The sequence below is a fragment of the Lepus europaeus genome, chromosome X (assembly GCF_033115175.1).
Source record: "Lepus europaeus isolate LE1 chromosome X, mLepTim1.pri, whole genome shotgun sequence".
NCBI classification, from domain to species: domain Eukaryota; kingdom Metazoa; phylum Chordata; class Mammalia; order Lagomorpha; family Leporidae; genus Lepus; species Lepus europaeus.
The window spans coordinates 131,772,649-131,788,864 of NC_084850.1; the positions used below are offsets into that span (position 1 = coordinate 131,772,649).

Sequence of the window (16,216 nt, forward strand, 5' to 3'; positions counted from 1 at the left end):
TTTGTTGAGTGACTCTAGTTTTGCATGCCTGAGATATTTTATTATAAAAGAGTCAACAAATAACTACTATGCAAATATCCTTTTAACCAGACAATTGTTTGGTTCTGATACTTTCTCTATCTACTGCCATTTACTCTCTTTTAGGAAAAAAATTACTAACTCAAACTGTATGTGAGGGAAAGTCTTCAAAAAGTTCATGGAAAATATGTATTATTAAAAGTTTTGCATAGATTTCAAATTTTTATGCCAAAATAAACTTATCTTCTAATTCCATTTTTCAGATTTTTTGAAGTTCCCTTGGATAGGTCTTGTTACTCTCTTATATTTTTAAGATTTATTTATTTATTTGAAAGGCAAAGCAACATAGAGGAGAGGAGGGACAGAGAGAGAGAGACAGAGACAGAAAGATCTTCCACCTGCTGGTTCACTCCTCAAATGGCTTCAACAGCCAGAGCTGGGCCAGTCTGGTTTGAAGCCAGGAGCCAGGAGCTTCTTCCAGGTCTCCCCTGTGGATGTCGGGGTCCAAGCATTTGGGCCATCTCCTGCCGCTTTCCCAGGTGCATTAGCAGGGAGCTACATTGGAAGTGGAGCAGCCAGGACTGGGATGCCAGTGCAGCAGGAGGCAGCTTTACCTGCTAAGCCACAGCATCATCCCCAATAAATAAATCTTTTTTAAAAAGAAGAATTTTGTCTTTTACCTATAGTTTTCTTTAATAAAAAATTGCTTCAAAGATTTAAAGGAAAACCTTTAGAAATGACCTCTCCCTAAAGTTGATGCTAGGCACAGAGATTTTTCAAATATTCCCTACTTCTCACAACTTTGCTTTACTTCTTTGCCTCAAAGCAATTAAACAATCAGACATGTTACTGCATTTCCTCCTCCCACTGAATGATTTCAGAATTCACAATGTTTTATAACTATTCCCCTTAATGTCCAATAATTACATATTATAAAAATGAAAAACAATTATAGTGGGGCCAGTGCTGTGGTGTAGCAGGTAAAGCCACCACCTGCAGCGCTGGCATCCCGTATGGGCGCCGGTTCAAGTCCCCACTGTCCCACTTCCGATCTAGCTCTCTGCTATTGCTTGGTAAAGCAGTAGAAGATGGCCAAAGTCCTTGGGCCCCTGCACCCACGTGAGACCTAGGGGAAGCTCCTGGCTGGCTGGCTCGCTCACTCGCTCGCTCTCTCTCTCTCTTTGCCTCTGCCTCTCCTTCTTTATCTGTGTAACTGACTTTCAAATAAATAAATCTTTTAAAAAAACAATTATAGTGATGACTGAAATGTGCATAGCATTCCCAAAAGCTAAATAGTATCCTAAAAGATACAGAATATAAAGGAATTGATATAATTTATTTCATTACATCAAATATAAAACATCATTTTATGGTAAATATTTTTAGGTGTTACATTTCAAGTCTTTCCTTAACCCAGGTAAAAACCCTAAAGTAGAAAAACGTTCGCACTGAAATGTAAGCTCCATGAGGACATGGATCTGTGTTTGATTCACTGCGGTAACCTCAGCACCTAGGACAGTGCCTGACACACATGGGAAATCTGAGAGCATATCGAACCCAAGCCTAATTCCCACCATACCCTATGCCTTCTAGTAAAATGCTAACCTTATGAATATCAACGAAATACTTCATGACCTTGGAAACCAGTCACTCTAACCTTTATATATCTTTGTCGTGAAATATTAAGAAGTCATTTATCTGTTCTCAGATATTCACATTTTCTTTTTCTAGTTAGAAGTATTTCATTTTACCACATTCTGCCTAGTGCTAGGATCCTGCTTTAAAGTAAATCAGCACATGAAAACAAATGATCTATAAAGAGAACAAAAGACCTTTTAAAATAGGCTATTATGATGCATTAAAATATAATTCAAGATGGCTCAGCATCACATGTCATTAGAGAATTGCAAATTGAAGCAAAAGTGAACTATCAGCATGCGCAAATTTGAGTGGCCAAAATCAACACTGACAATACCAAATGCCGACAAAGATGGAGAATAATTTATTTATTTATTGCTGGTGAGAAAGTAAAACAGTTACAGTCACTTTGGAAGACTGTTTGGCAGTTTCTTAGAAAACTGAACACACTCCTACTATACAATCTAGCAATCATGTTCTGTGCTATTTACACAACTAAAAATGTAAATTCACACACACACACACACAAAAACTTGCACACAGGTGTCTATAAAAACTCTATGCATAACTGACAAAACTTGGGAGCAACCAAGATGTCTTTCAAATAGGTGAGTGGATAAACTGTGGTACAACCAAACAATGCAATATTATTCATGCTAAAAAGAAAGGAACTACCAAACCATGAGAAGATGCAGAGGAATCTTAAATATATATGACTAAATGAAAGAAATCAATCCGCAAGGGCTTCATGTTATATGATCCAACTCTAAGACATTAAAAATAAAGGCAAAACTTTGGCGAAAGTAAAAAGATCAATGCTTTCCAGGGGTCAGTGACAAGGGAGTGATGACAGCACAGAGGATCTGTAAGGTGTGAAACTATTCAGTATGCTACTGTAATGGTGGAAACATGCCAATAGACTCATACATTTGTCCAAATCCAAAGAATGCATAACACCAAGAGTGGGCCCTAATGCCAACTCTAGACTTTGGGCAACAATGACACAGTATAGGTCTATCAATTGCAACAAATGTGCTCTGGGGTGCAAGACTCTGCTAGTGACAAAGCCTATGCCTATATGGGGACAGAAGGTATATGAGGACTTCTATACTCTTGGCTCAATTTTGCTGTGAACCTATAACCTCTCTGGAAAAATAGTTTATTGTAAAAGTAGGCTGAGACTACATTACACATACACATGGGGTGTTCAAAACACTCGTGGAGGGGCCGGCGCTGTGGCACAGTGGGTTAATGCCCTGGCCTGAAGCGCCAGCATCCCATATAGGCACTGGTTCTAGTTTCGGCTGCTACTCTTCCAATCCAGCTCTCTGCTATGGCCTGGGATAGCAGTAGAAGATGGCCCAAGTCCTTGGGTCCCCCCACCCATATGAGAGACCTGGAGGAAGTTCCTGGCTCCTGGCTTCAGATCGGCGAAGCTCCTGGCATTGCAGCCATCTGGGGAGTGAACCAGAGGATGGAAGACCTCTCTTTGTCTCTGTCTTTCAAATAAATCCAAGAAAAAACACTCGTGGAAAATGTTTACCATGAAAAAAACTAAATATGGATTTCAATTTTTCACACCAAAATAAAGCTATCTTTAAGAGATGTTTTTAAAAGTAAGATCCATGTACAGTTATTTCATCATACACATTTCCCATGAATTTTTTGAAGACTCTTGGTATATATCAACTGCAAAAAAATCCTTAAAATAACTCTGTAGGCTCACTTTCATAACAAAGCAACAGGTGTAGTGGTTTATTTTTACTACAAAAAGAAGATAAAATTAAGAATTTTTTATAGAACATTTATTCCTGGTAAGATGGCAAGACTCTCACCCTTCCTGGAACATTATGGTAATTTAATTGTATGCTTATTAAGAGGAACATTTGGCCGTTACCATAGAAACTACCAGGGCTGGTTGGTGCCTCCATGATTTGAGCAGTTATACCTGTTGGGCTACTTAAATCTAAACTTTCAGGTTCCTGTTTAACAGGGAAAGGGTAAGAGTGGCTAACACATGGATGGAGTACTGCAAATTAAGGTGAACAGCACGCACGCACACACACACACACACACACACACCACCAAAGTGGTGGGTAAAAATTAGGTGGCTACCAGTTGCTGAGTCCGTCTGGCTCTCTTAGGATTACATGTCCCTGTCTAGGATGGCAGTAATGTTCAATACCAGAATATCAGGTTATTATAACTTTGTCAGGATAAAGGGGAAGGACATGTTTTGTTTCACTGGGCTGGAAAAGGGAACTTAGAGCTCTGAGAGATTTACTCCACACAATCTTCAAGAGACGTCTGCTTTTGCCAACATCTGAACCAGTGTTTTGTAAGCCGTTTTCAACTGACATCGAGAATATAATCTCACTGATACAAAGACACTGTGCTTTGGAATCTTTTAAGCCATATGTATCTCAAGGAAGCATGGGTTCAAATACCAGGAAAGCCCCCTCCCCAATTCAGTTTTAACATGCCCACCTCCTCTTATCAATTCAATGTGACAATGACAACACAATAAGCTTTAACAGGGGCCCAGGTGCCACTTAATTCTCGTGCAGCTAGCAAGTAGCCACAACGTTTAATAAATGTATTATGCTCAGGAGTACACTAAGGGCCTCATCTAACAGCCATGGTTTCTGATAAAGGACACGGACTTTCTCTTTACCTGACCCAGCTCAATCGCTCACCAGCCATGGCAGAACCACCTGCATATCAAGGACTTCTTTGTGGACAAACTGCCGTGCCAAGTTCTATGAATACTAACTATATTTTCAGAAATCCTAAATTTGAAAAGGTGAAAGATTTCAGAATGGCTAAATTTATGCTCCAGCAGTGTAGAATGCAGACAACCTTGAGTGATTAAAAAAACACACAATACTGCCAGTACCACTTTGAAACTAGATTTTAAAACAACACTTGCCACTCTAAATATTCAATTGTGCTAATATCTTTAATAATATTGATTGTAAAAAATAAAAAGCCTTCATTTCATATTTTGGTTCTGATATTAAGATCTTATCACCATTTAGTGCTGGTGACACCAAATGACAAAGAGCCAGTCTAGTCTTTCTCCGAGCTCTAAGGAAAGCACAAAATACAAACAGCATCTGCTGTGCTTCACCTTTTCCTTTTCCAGCTATGGGGCAGCCATAAGGAGGAAGCTAGGCCACCCATTAATTTCCAGTTCTGTTCCAAGTCCAGGTAATGATAATATAGGAAACCACAGCTGTTCCCTATGGTGTACTAATAAGGTTCACCTCTAGCCCCAGATGGAGAACTTGACTTTGACTTTACCAGCGTCCTCTTGTAGCCCCATGTCCCTGCTCTGCAACTTGTCATTAGGTTCTCCAGTTTAATACCAACATGCAGAAAAACATTACTAGGCATAGATAGATAGATAGATATTAAGTAGATACGTTTATATCACAAGTGTATGGAGAGGACGACATTCAGAGCTGGGCCAGGAACCAGACACACATGCACACACCCTTCAGGTGCAAACCCCACTCAGGAGAGGGAGGGGCAGGAGCAGCGAGCAGAGGTTAAACCAGACACCAGCCAAAACAAACATCACTTCCAGAACGGGGCAAACTTTGGGTTTGGGCGGCTTCAGAGAACCAGAAATGGCCAGAGAAGTGGAGAGGGTGTTACTTCGTCTCGGGGGAAAAAAGACGAGGAGCTCACCCAACACTGGGCGAGGATCTGAGCTGCGGAAGAGGCTGGTGTCCCCTAGAGACAAGGGCGTCGCCGCCATCCCCGGCTGCGGAGGCCCCTGAGACCTGGGTTAGGCCTCCGGGTCTCTAGGAGCAGCCCTGTCTCCCCACGCGCGCCCCCCGTTCCCACAGACACTGTCCTCACAGACCCACAGGGACAAAACGTGCAAGGACCTACCTGGTGCAGCGTCTCGGCTGGCAGCTGCGACGCCCTGAACAGGTCGGCCACAGGACCGGCAGCCGCAGTGGCGGCGCTCAGAAGGACCCTGGCGCCCTCGGGGGGCCCTGTCACAGGGCCCCCGCTTGCAGCGCCCGCGCAGCGCGCGAAGAGCTCGGAGTAGCACTGCTGCTCGCCCTCGCTCAGCAGCAGAGGCGGCGGCCCAGAGCCGCAGCCTCCGCCCGCCGCAGCCTCCATGGGGCCTGCAAGGGGGCCCGACCGAACACCTTCTTCGGCCAAGGTACACCAGTCGCCGCCACAGCACAGCCACAGCCACCGCCTCGGCCTTGGCCGCCGCCGCCCCCACGCCCTGCAGCTGCCGCGCGGCTGCTTCCTCCCGGCGCGCGCCGGCCCCGCCCCCGGGCTTGAATGTTGTGCCTCTGCCGCGCGGCACATGGAGACAGGCGCGGCGCCGACCAATCGCAACCTAAGATCGCACCCAGGCACCGCCCCTGAAGCCGGCCCCGCCCCACCCCGCCCCTCGCCAGGTAACTAACTCCGCACGCAGTCAGCCCAGCCTCTGCTCTGCAGGTGGTGCGGGGCAGGAGGGCTAGGGGGAGTCTGGCTCTTTGCCTTGGCTGGGAAGGAAACATCCAGACCTACCTGGAAACTTAACGCTTTTCGGGGGGCGGGGGGTGCAGAATGCTGTGGTTTTCTCCTTATGAGGCTGGAATGGATGTGGTGCCCGCACCACGTCTTGCCCTTCCTCAAAAAAGCACAAAGCCTGAGAAATTAGGTTTTCATTCTCCCATAGCAGTACTGATTACGTCTCAAAAAGCCGGATAACAGATGACCATAGGAATGAAAGGAGTCCCAGTTATTACCCAGGGCATTCAGAGTGGTGATAGAGTTAGGCCACTTTCTCATGTGCGGCTCAAACCTGGAGTTGAGCCCTAAGGAATAACATTGGCCACTCTGAAATACTGGAATAATTAGGTTTTTTTTTAAGCCTTTATTGCATATCATTTGATCCAACCTCTGATTTTACAGATGAGAAAACTGTTATGTTCACCTTCATTGGTTAAATATTCTATGTCTACACTAAAGTATAGAGTTTTTTTTTAATTTCATTTAAGTTATACAAGTTTCATGTATTTCATATATAGAGATTTTGGAACATAGAAATACTTACCCTACCCTTCCTCCCACTCACACTCCAATCCTCCATCCTCCTCCCTCTCACATTCCCACTCTTAATTTTTATAAAGATCTATTTTCAGTTTACTTAATGATCACATAGTTAACCATACACTCAGTAAAAGAGTCCAACAAATAGTATGAAGAAGAAGAAGAAAAAAAACACTGTTCCTCAACGGAGGGGACAAGGACTGTAAACAATCATCAAATCTCAAATGTCCATTTTACTCCAATACATTACATTGTAGGTACTTTATTAGGTACATTGGATCAGGGAAAACATGATATCTGTCTTTTCAGGATTGGCTTATTTCACTAAGTATAATGGTTCCCACTTGCATCCATCTTGTTGCAAAGACAGGATTTCATTTTTCTCTTTACAGCTGAGTACTCCATACTGTATATATACACCATAATTTCTTTATCCAGTTAACAGTTGATGAACAGACTTGATTACATATCTTAGCTATTGTGAATTGTGTTCCAATGAACATAGGAGTAAAGATAACTCTTTCATGTGCTGCTTTCTTGTTTTTTATTCTTTTATTTTTTATTTTTTTAAGTTTAATTTAATGAATATAAATTTCCAATGTACAGCTTATGGATTACAATGGCTTCCCCCTCCCATAACTTCCTTCCCACCCGCAACACTCCCCTTTCCCGCTCCCTCTCCCCTTCCATTCACATCGAGATGCATTTTCAATTCTCTTTATATACAGAAGATCAATTTAGTATATATTAAGTAAAGATTTCAACAGTTTGCACCCACATAGAAACACAAAGTGAAACATACTATTTGAGTACTAGTTATAGCATTAAATCACAATGTACAGCACATTAAGGACAGAGATCCCACATGAGGAGCAAGTGCACAGTGACTCCTGTTGTTGACCCAACAAATTGACACTCTAGTTTATGGCGCCAGTAACCACCTTAGGCTCTCATCATGAGTTGCCAAGGCTATGGAAGCCTTCCAAGTTCACCGACTCTGATCATATTTAGACAAGGTCATAAAAGACAGGGTGAGGATAGTAACCAATGATCCTAAGAGTGGCATTAGCCAGGTCTGAACAATTATACAGCATTAAGTGTGGAAGAGGACCATCAGTACACACAGGTTGGGAGTAGAGCGATTGGTGGTAGAGTAGAGGTTATGATTATGAAGGAATGAGGCCCAAGTACACTAGACAGGGTCTAGAAAAAAGGACAGAGTCATTATTAGAGGAGCTAAGAAAGGTGCTGTCTAAGCTACAATTAAGTTTTCTGATTGAGAGGCAAATAGAATCTGATAGAAGGCGCTTGATAATAATCTGTTGGGCTTTAGGCCTTGTAAGTTAAGAGGCCCAGACCTATCTATCTCTTCACATGGGGTATATCCTAAGGGAGGTGTGAACCTCCTAGGGGAAGGCACTCTGTTGACTTTCATTACTTGGCTGGGCTGGGAGGAGAGCTGGCCAGGTAAAGGCAGGTGGCATCTCTAACAAGAAATTTACAGTTCTACCTGCAATGTTGCTGACCCTACTTGGCCGTCCCCTCAGCTGCAGTGGTCACTTTGGAAGTTGGGCTGAGTGAAGGGCTTTTCAGCTTAGAGCCAATAAGATCTGTGGCTCTGACCTGGGCATCCTTCGATTCCAGGGCAGGTCCATTTCCAGTGATCCAACTCTTGGCAGAGCTGCCAGGGCTCTTCACATGTTGACTTCTGCAGTGGTCTGGCCTGTTGGGTCTCCTTGAGGGCAGATCACTGTACAGATCAGCCATTAATAGGCCTGCCACCCGTTGCTTCTGATGCTGAGCTTTCTTTTCCTCCTGGTTTGTGTTAAAGTAGACCAGAGGATGCAAGTCAAGGGAGTGCCCGTTTCCCATCTCTAATCTTCAGTGGCCTGAACTACAAGTCTATAGTCACAGGCATGTTCTGTAGTAGTTTTTCTAAGGTAGACAATGCCCATGAGGAAAATTATATTCTCACTTAAAAGCTTTCTTTCCCTTTGGTCTGAAAGGGAGGTTTTTTCTACTTACTGTTTACTTCACAGATGGTGAAGTAAATCTAGCTATGCGATTATAATTTAAGCTCTTATTTTAGCTATGCTATTACAGAAAAATGTTAGCCATCTCTTTTATAAGGTCTAAAGTTTAAATTGTGTGTCCTACAGATTCCTTCATAATAGAATTAGTTTCCTACCTTGAGGAGAATAGAGAAATGAAAGAACAAGTTGGGCTTAGAATAGAGAAATGAGGGAGCAAGTCCTAGAACGCTTGCTGACAATAGCAATATCACATGAATACTTAGCAAACCGTTTCAACCATTAGATAACAACTTAAGAAAACATTTACCAGAAGGTCCTATGCCTTCTATAAATTTTAAGAATCATGTATTTGGAAACACCTCTTAAATATCTAACATGGTGTAGTTTGTTTAACCAGTAAACTTAAGCACAACCATATAAAATGCTTTTAGTTTCTTTCTACCAACAAGTATAAAACATATGATGCAGAGATTTAGGTCACATGAATTAAAATGTATCTTTGATTGATTTTAGCAGCTTAAATTTATGGACAATCTTATCTATAAGCCATTTAAAATAAAACTCTTAATAAAATTTCCCCATGTGGACATACAATATGTACACATATATAACATAGCATAATAGACCAATATAGCAATTTTAATAATAGCTTTTAAAATCTTTAACTCTTTTTGTAGATTGCCAATTGATTTGAATTGCTTTTTGTTTTTAGTAACCTCAGTTAACCATACTTTCTCTCAGTTGGTACTGTTAATACATTATTGGCTTTATCTGTTTACAGAGCCATCCCAAAGTACTGAATACAATGGAAGTGGCTGGAAAAAGTCCATAGGAACCTATAGGAGGACAGCTAAACTCAGAACCAACAACGCTTTAGTTTTATGAGCAGCACATCATATATGACTGTGCATGACAAAAGACTTTAAGTCGCCATGCTTACAATTATAAACTCATCAACCAACAAGAGGCACTTGCTTACTTCACAGTATTTTTGAAAGCACCTGTAGGATTTTACAAGTATTTCACCCTTTAGGCCTCTGGGGCTTTCCCATTAAGATAACTATCATGTCTAGTAACACAAGATCATTAGACTTTTTAATTCTCATTTGTATTAATAGCATTTTCCATTATAGAAACTTAAAATTTAGTACCACGTCACATCTGGACAGTACTTCTGATATAATCCAAATAGCCTGATTAGTTGGTGTCTCTATAAGATGAGAGACATAGGTCCTTCGATTTTTTCAGTTGGGCCCAAACTGGAAAAACCAAAGTCCAAGATTTACTGGAAATTTGAGAGTCCAGATTGTTTGAAACTTTGATTTTTTGAATGCCTGTCAAGAATGCCAAGAAGGCTCAAAATCCAAAATATCTGCTTGAAATAAGATTCCTTAAAATCATGACATAACATAGACCAAATTTGATCATGTTACAAGGTGATTATTCAAATCTTTGAAAATAAGCACATATTTAAATAACCCATAGCTCTTAATAAAAATTCAGCTGTTTTTGAACAATTAGAATTTAACAGACATCAAGAGAACATAATAGATTACTTTAACACATTGCTTTAACAGAGCATCAGAGTTTAATTCTATGTCAAAGAGAAATTGAGCTTCCTGTGATCTTTTGCTGTGAGGTTTCCTTCCTTTGCCTTCTTTCATATTGATGACCATGTTTCTGTGTTTCTGTGTGTAACACATCTTTAAGCATCTTTTGCAGGGCAGGACGAGTGGCGACAAATTCTTTCAATTTCTGTTTGCTATGAAAAGTCTTAATTTCACCTTAATTCACAAATGAGAGCTTTGCAGGATATAATATTCTGGGCTGGCAGTTTTTCTCTCTTAGTACCTGGGCTATGTCTCGCCATTCCCTTCTAGCTTGTAGTTTCTGATGAGAAGTCTGCTGTGAGTCTAATTGGAGATCCTCTGAGAGTAATCTGGCGTTTCTCTCTTGCACATTTTAGAATCTTTTCTTTATGTTTCACTTTGGTGAGTTTGATTACAACATGTTGTGGTGAGGATCTCTTTTGGTCATGTTTATTAGGGGTTCTATAAGCTTCCTGTACTAAGATGCCTCTGTCCTTCTCCAAACCTGGGAAATTTTCTGCTAGTATCTCACTAAAAAGGCCTAATAATCCTTTCTCCCTCTCCATGCCTTCAGGAACTCCTAGAACCCGAATGTTGGGTTTTTTAATAGTATCCTGTAGATTCCCGACAATATTTTTTAGATTTCTAATTTCCTCTTCTTTTCTTTGGTTTGCCTGTTTCCTTTCCTGTTCTCTGTCTTCTAAGTCCGATATTCTCTCCACTGCTTCACCCATTCCATTTTTAAGGCTCTCTAATGTGTTTGTCATTTGATCTATTGAATTCTTCATTTCATTATGATTTCTTGTCACTATCACAGTTTCTTGTTCTACTAGTTGTTTCATTTTATTGCATTTTCATGACAGAGATTTTCTATCTTGCCCATTAAGGATTTCTGTAGTTCAAGAATTTGTCTTTGAGAACTTCTTAATGTTCTTATCAATTTTTTGAGATCTGCTTCTTGCATTTCTTCTATCTCATCATCTACATAATCTTGAATTGGGGTGTCTTGTTCATTTGGGGGCATCATAGCGTCTTCCTTGTTCTTGTTACCTCGGTTTTTGCGTTTGTTGTTTGGCATGTTGGAGATACTTGGTTTCTTCACTGTGGTGTTTTTTCTTGTTATACTATGGCTCTATATTAAGTGGACTGTCTGCTTTTGATGGAGCCTTAGAGGCTTGAGATGAGTATGGCCTGAGAGCTCTGTTTGGTTCCTCAGGGTTGAGGGTGTGCCAAAGGTGACACTCCCAGGTTAGGCGTGGTAAATCTCTCTTTCTTTCATTCTTTTTTTTTTTTTTGATTCAAAAGGGAAGTAATTCCGCACAGCTGCACGGAGTTGGAGTTAGTTAGCAGGCGAATGATATACCCACAGGAGCCAGAGATCGGAAGCTCTTTCCCAAGGACCACACAGGGAATCTCTGCTGCCCTCGGTGTGGGCTCCAATTCTCCTGCAGTCTCCCACTGGGTTGCCATGTTAGATCCTAATCTTCTGTTATTTCACCCCCCCCCCCAGAGTCAGGTTTTTCTGCTAGGCTCAGGGCCAGTGCAGACCTGAGGTCGCCCTGCTTATGACGTATGTCCAAAATGGCACCTGCTCTTTGTCTTGCTCACCTTTGAGAGGTGAGCGAAGAGAGTGAAACTCGTGTCCATATCGGTCACTTTTTTTTTTCCTCTCTCTCTTCTAGTTAGCCTGGTGAACTTTTCCCCACGGAGTTTCAAGCCTCGTTCCCTCTAGCCTCCTCTTTCCGCTTTCCCGCTGGTGTCCCCGGCTATTGAGGTTTGGCTCACCTCGCGTTCCAGCGCTGGTGCGTTGAGTCTGCCACTGGTGTCCCGAACTTGGGCTCCCATGCTCTCCATGCAGGTCCACTGTGAATTACTAGTTCTGAAAGAGTTTCCTCTGCTGTTTCTTCCCCTACTCTTCCTTGAACCTGCATTATCTCCACTTTTATTAAACTGTCTCTTCTGGAACTATCAGTGTGCTCCCTTCCTATTCCACCATCTTGCCGTCCCTCCTCATGTGCTGATTTCTTTTGGTTTGGGTAAATTCCCAGGAGTGGGATGGCTGGGTCATACAGTAGGTCTATATTCAGATTTCTGAAGTATCTCCATATACTGTCTTCAACAGTGGCTAAGTATATAAATTTATATACTAGGGACTGAAAATACCTACCTCAGTAAGCGAGAGTCATCATCAAAAGAAGCACTTGTTCTGGTAAGAAAACAAGCATGTTAAAAAAAAAAAAAACTTGTCCAAGTTCACAGCAAATGTCAAAACTGGAACCCATATTGTTACACCTTGTCTGTGTGCCTACTTCCTCCCCATTCTAAACCAGGCATAGTATATTTTTCAAATGTGCTTGCTGGTCCCTGGCTAGTGCTCTAGCCACTTTGAAGAGAAAGTCCTGAAAAGAAACCCCAGAAAGAAAAAACATCTGCCCCACCACAGCACTGGAATTCCCAGCATCAAGAATGTACATTTGCATCTCTTTTCCAAAAATTATCTTTTAAATACCACTGTTCCTGGAAAGAATTGCACATTTACATGCATCAAGTCTCCCCAGGAGGCACTAGCCCAAAGGAAAAAGAATTGGGGACAAGTGTTTGGCAAGGCAGTTAAAACGCTGTTTGGGATGCCTAATTACATATCATTGTGCCTTATTTGAGTCCCAGCTCCTCGGTTTGGAATCCAGTTTCCTGCTAATCAGCACCTGGGAGGCAGAAGTGCTATCTCAACAAACTATATCCCTGCCACACGTGTGGAACACCAGATTGAGTTCCTGGCTCCTAGCTTCTGGCCTGGCCCAGTCCCACCTGTTTTGAGCATTTGGGGAGTGAAGCAGAAGATGAAGAATTCTCCCTCGCAATCTATCTACCTTTCAAGTAAGATGAAAATAATCTTTAGTAAAAGAAAAAGGGGGCCAGCGATGTGGCGCAATGGGTTAGAGCCCTGGCCTTTATTAAATTAAAGCTTTGCTTTGTTTGGAAATTTCAAAATATGAAAACAAAATACAGGTCAGTCTTTTAAGAGACTTGTTTCCGGGCCAGCCCTGTGGTATAGCAGGTGAAGCCGCCATCTGCAGTGCCGGCATCCCATATGGGCGCTGGTTGGTGTCCCAGATGCTCCACTTCCACTTCTCTCTGCTATGGCCTGGGAAAGCAGTACAGGATGGCCCAAGTCCTTAGGCCCCTGCACCCACGTGGGAGACCTGGAGGAAGCTCCTGGCTCCTGGCTTCAGATCTGCATAGCTCTGGCTGTTGTGGCCAACTGGGGAGTGAACCAACAGATAGAAGACCTCTCTCTCTCTCTCTCTCTGCCTCTGCCTCTCTGTAACTCTGCCTTTCAAATAAATAAATAAATATTTTAAAAAAAGAAATCAGGAGGTTTGAATCCTCCAATTTTGTTCTAAAAAAATAGAAAAGAAAAAAGAAAAACAGGGTCAGTTCTGTGGCATAGTAGGTTAAGCCTCCACCTGCAGCACCTGAATACTATATGGGCGCCAGTTTGAGTCTCTACTGCTCCACTTCCAATCCAGCTCTCTGCTATGGCCTGGGAAAGCAGTAGAAAATGGCTCAAGTCCTTGGGCCCCCGCACCCGAATGGGAGACCCAGAAGAGGCTCCTGGCTCAAGGATTCAGATCAGTGCAACTCCGGCCATTGTGGCCAACTGGGGAGTGAACCAGCAGATGGAAGACCTCTCTCTCTCTCTTTCTCTCTCTCTGCCTCTCTGTAACTCTGCCTTTCAAATAAATACACAAATCTTAAAAAGAAGAAGAAATGTAAGGTATAATAATCCCTAACATTCCTATGGGGGAGGGCTACAAGACTTTGCAAAACACTTCCGTGCAGATTATTTTATTTATGTCTCACAGGAACTCTCCATGTTGCAGATAAGAAAATGCAGAGATGGTGTGATTTGCCCAGCTGAATACTAGATTAGGAGTTAATCTTCTTCCTTACACAACTCAATTTAGTAAATTTGACAGATGTTTATTTCCCACCAGATATAATAGAGATGGGTCAAAAGTCTCACATCAATCCATCTGTTAGGTAGGAAGTCAGTTATGAGCTTATGTGTGTGTGACAGGCCTAAACAGAAGACATCTATATGCATCTGCATCTCAAAGTCATCCTAACAATGTTTCAGGGGAAGCCCAGATTTCGCATCCTGCCTGCCCTGCCCCCTTCTACCTGATAACCTGCCAGGTGGAGGCCCTCACCCCTCCTGCTTCCTGCCTGATAAATCTTCCACAATCTCCCAGGTGCAGCCCAGTATCTGCATCTCAAACACCCTGCTCCCTTCCTCAGGTCTGATAACATTTGCATCCATAAGGTCCTTTGTTTCAGACCTTCAAGAGAAGTTTTTCTATTTACATCCAAAAAGCCCTTTGTTCCAAGAGGAGCAGAGGTGGGGAAGCAAGACCCATCTCCTTAAAAACCCCCAGCCTCAACTGGACTGCGCGCTCAGCTCTCTGCATCTTTGCTGAGTTGCCCGCCTGGCCTGGCCTGGCCTGGCCTGGCCAGGTGTACTCTCCACTCACCCATGCAGCCCCCCCCCCCAGTCTGAGGGACTGGGCACTCTCTCTCAGGCCCTGTCTGGAGAGGTGCCCATCCGTCCTTACAGATGTTCCTTCTTAATAAACCTTGCTATTTTACCTCCCACTACTCTCTGTCTCACGCCTGAATTCTTTCTTGCGCGAAGACAAGAACCCTGCAATTTCTCCGGTAACACATCTATCAATCCATCTGTGAGACAAGCAACATTTATTGGTAGGACAAGAAGTATTTACTGTGTCCCTAACTAGATACAGTACTGTTAGGAATTGGATTACACACACACACACACACACAAGCTATGTTGCTTTGAAGGAGTATGCAGTCTCACTGGAAAAGACAAAACTAACACAACAAATAATATGCTATGTATAATTAAGTACTAAATTGTGTATCCCAGGCTAAGTGCTGTGGGAGTTTAGAGAAGTTAGAAAATCTGTGACCCAGAACTCACCCAGGAAGGCTTGATGAGGCCCCCCCATCCCAAGATGGGTGTTGACTGAGTCTGGGTGGGATGGGAGAGAAAAAGGACAGGACAGAGAGAAAGGATCATGAAGAGGAAGGAGCCCCAGAGACTTGGCGCCGAAGAAGTGATGAGTGAGGAGCAGCAGGCTGAGTGAGGAGGGAGGGCAGCTTCTGAAGGCCTCCGGGACATAAGAAGGGAGTTGCTCAACAAAGGATGAGGGGCACAGCCAGAAGGGACGCAACAGCAGCCAGCCTTAAACCCAGGACATAGAAGGAAACCATGGCATTTATAATAATATTTTCATGGCTCAGGAATGCCAAGTACTGTTCTTTGTTTCTCCCGAAGTTTTCTAAATAGAAGAAATAGTTATCAAACTTCAAAATAAATACAGATAAGAATGTAGACTCTAGAAACACTTCTATCCCTTAAGGTTGACAGTAAACAAGAACGTTTCAGAAGAGAAATTTTTATATTTTTTGTGGTTCTAGGCTTACACACTTGTTTTGGGGCCATTACGGCCAGAAAAGCCAGAATGATCCTATGTTCAGGAACACCTGTAAGCTTTGCTTTTTTTTTTTCTTTTAATCAAGCATCAATGTGCTGTAGGAAGATGACAGCTTAAGTTAACAAACTCAGAACAAGGCACTGGTTACCTATATGGAAGAGACAAGCAACGGCCCACAGACCAGGGACAAAATCAGTCATTGCCTAAATTCCTAGGGCTTACAAACTCAGAATGGATTTTAAAGTTTAAATAGCGGAAAAATCACTGCTGCCTGCACACTGAATAATACCTCATGACATGTGGAGTGGCCATTTAGCTTAGTTCTTTTTTTAAGATTTATTTATTTGAAAGA

At 42.5% G+C, this 16,216-nt stretch overlaps 1 protein-coding gene across 6 annotated transcripts in view; it reads right to left on the reverse strand.

Moving 5' to 3' along the window:
- REPS2 (RALBP1 associated Eps domain containing 2) overlaps positions 1–5,793 on the reverse strand; it is a 258,360-nt gene extending 252,567 nt beyond the window's left edge. For all 6 annotated transcript variants that reach the window (XM_062183462.1, XM_062183461.1, XM_062183458.1 and 3 more), the window contains exon 1: positions 5,557–5,793. In XM_062183462.1, the coding sequence (XP_062039446.1) occupies positions 5,557–5,793 (237 nt within the window). The remainder of the gene's footprint in view (positions 1–5,556) is intronic.
- Between the last annotated feature and the right edge of the window lie 10,423 nt (positions 5,794–16,216).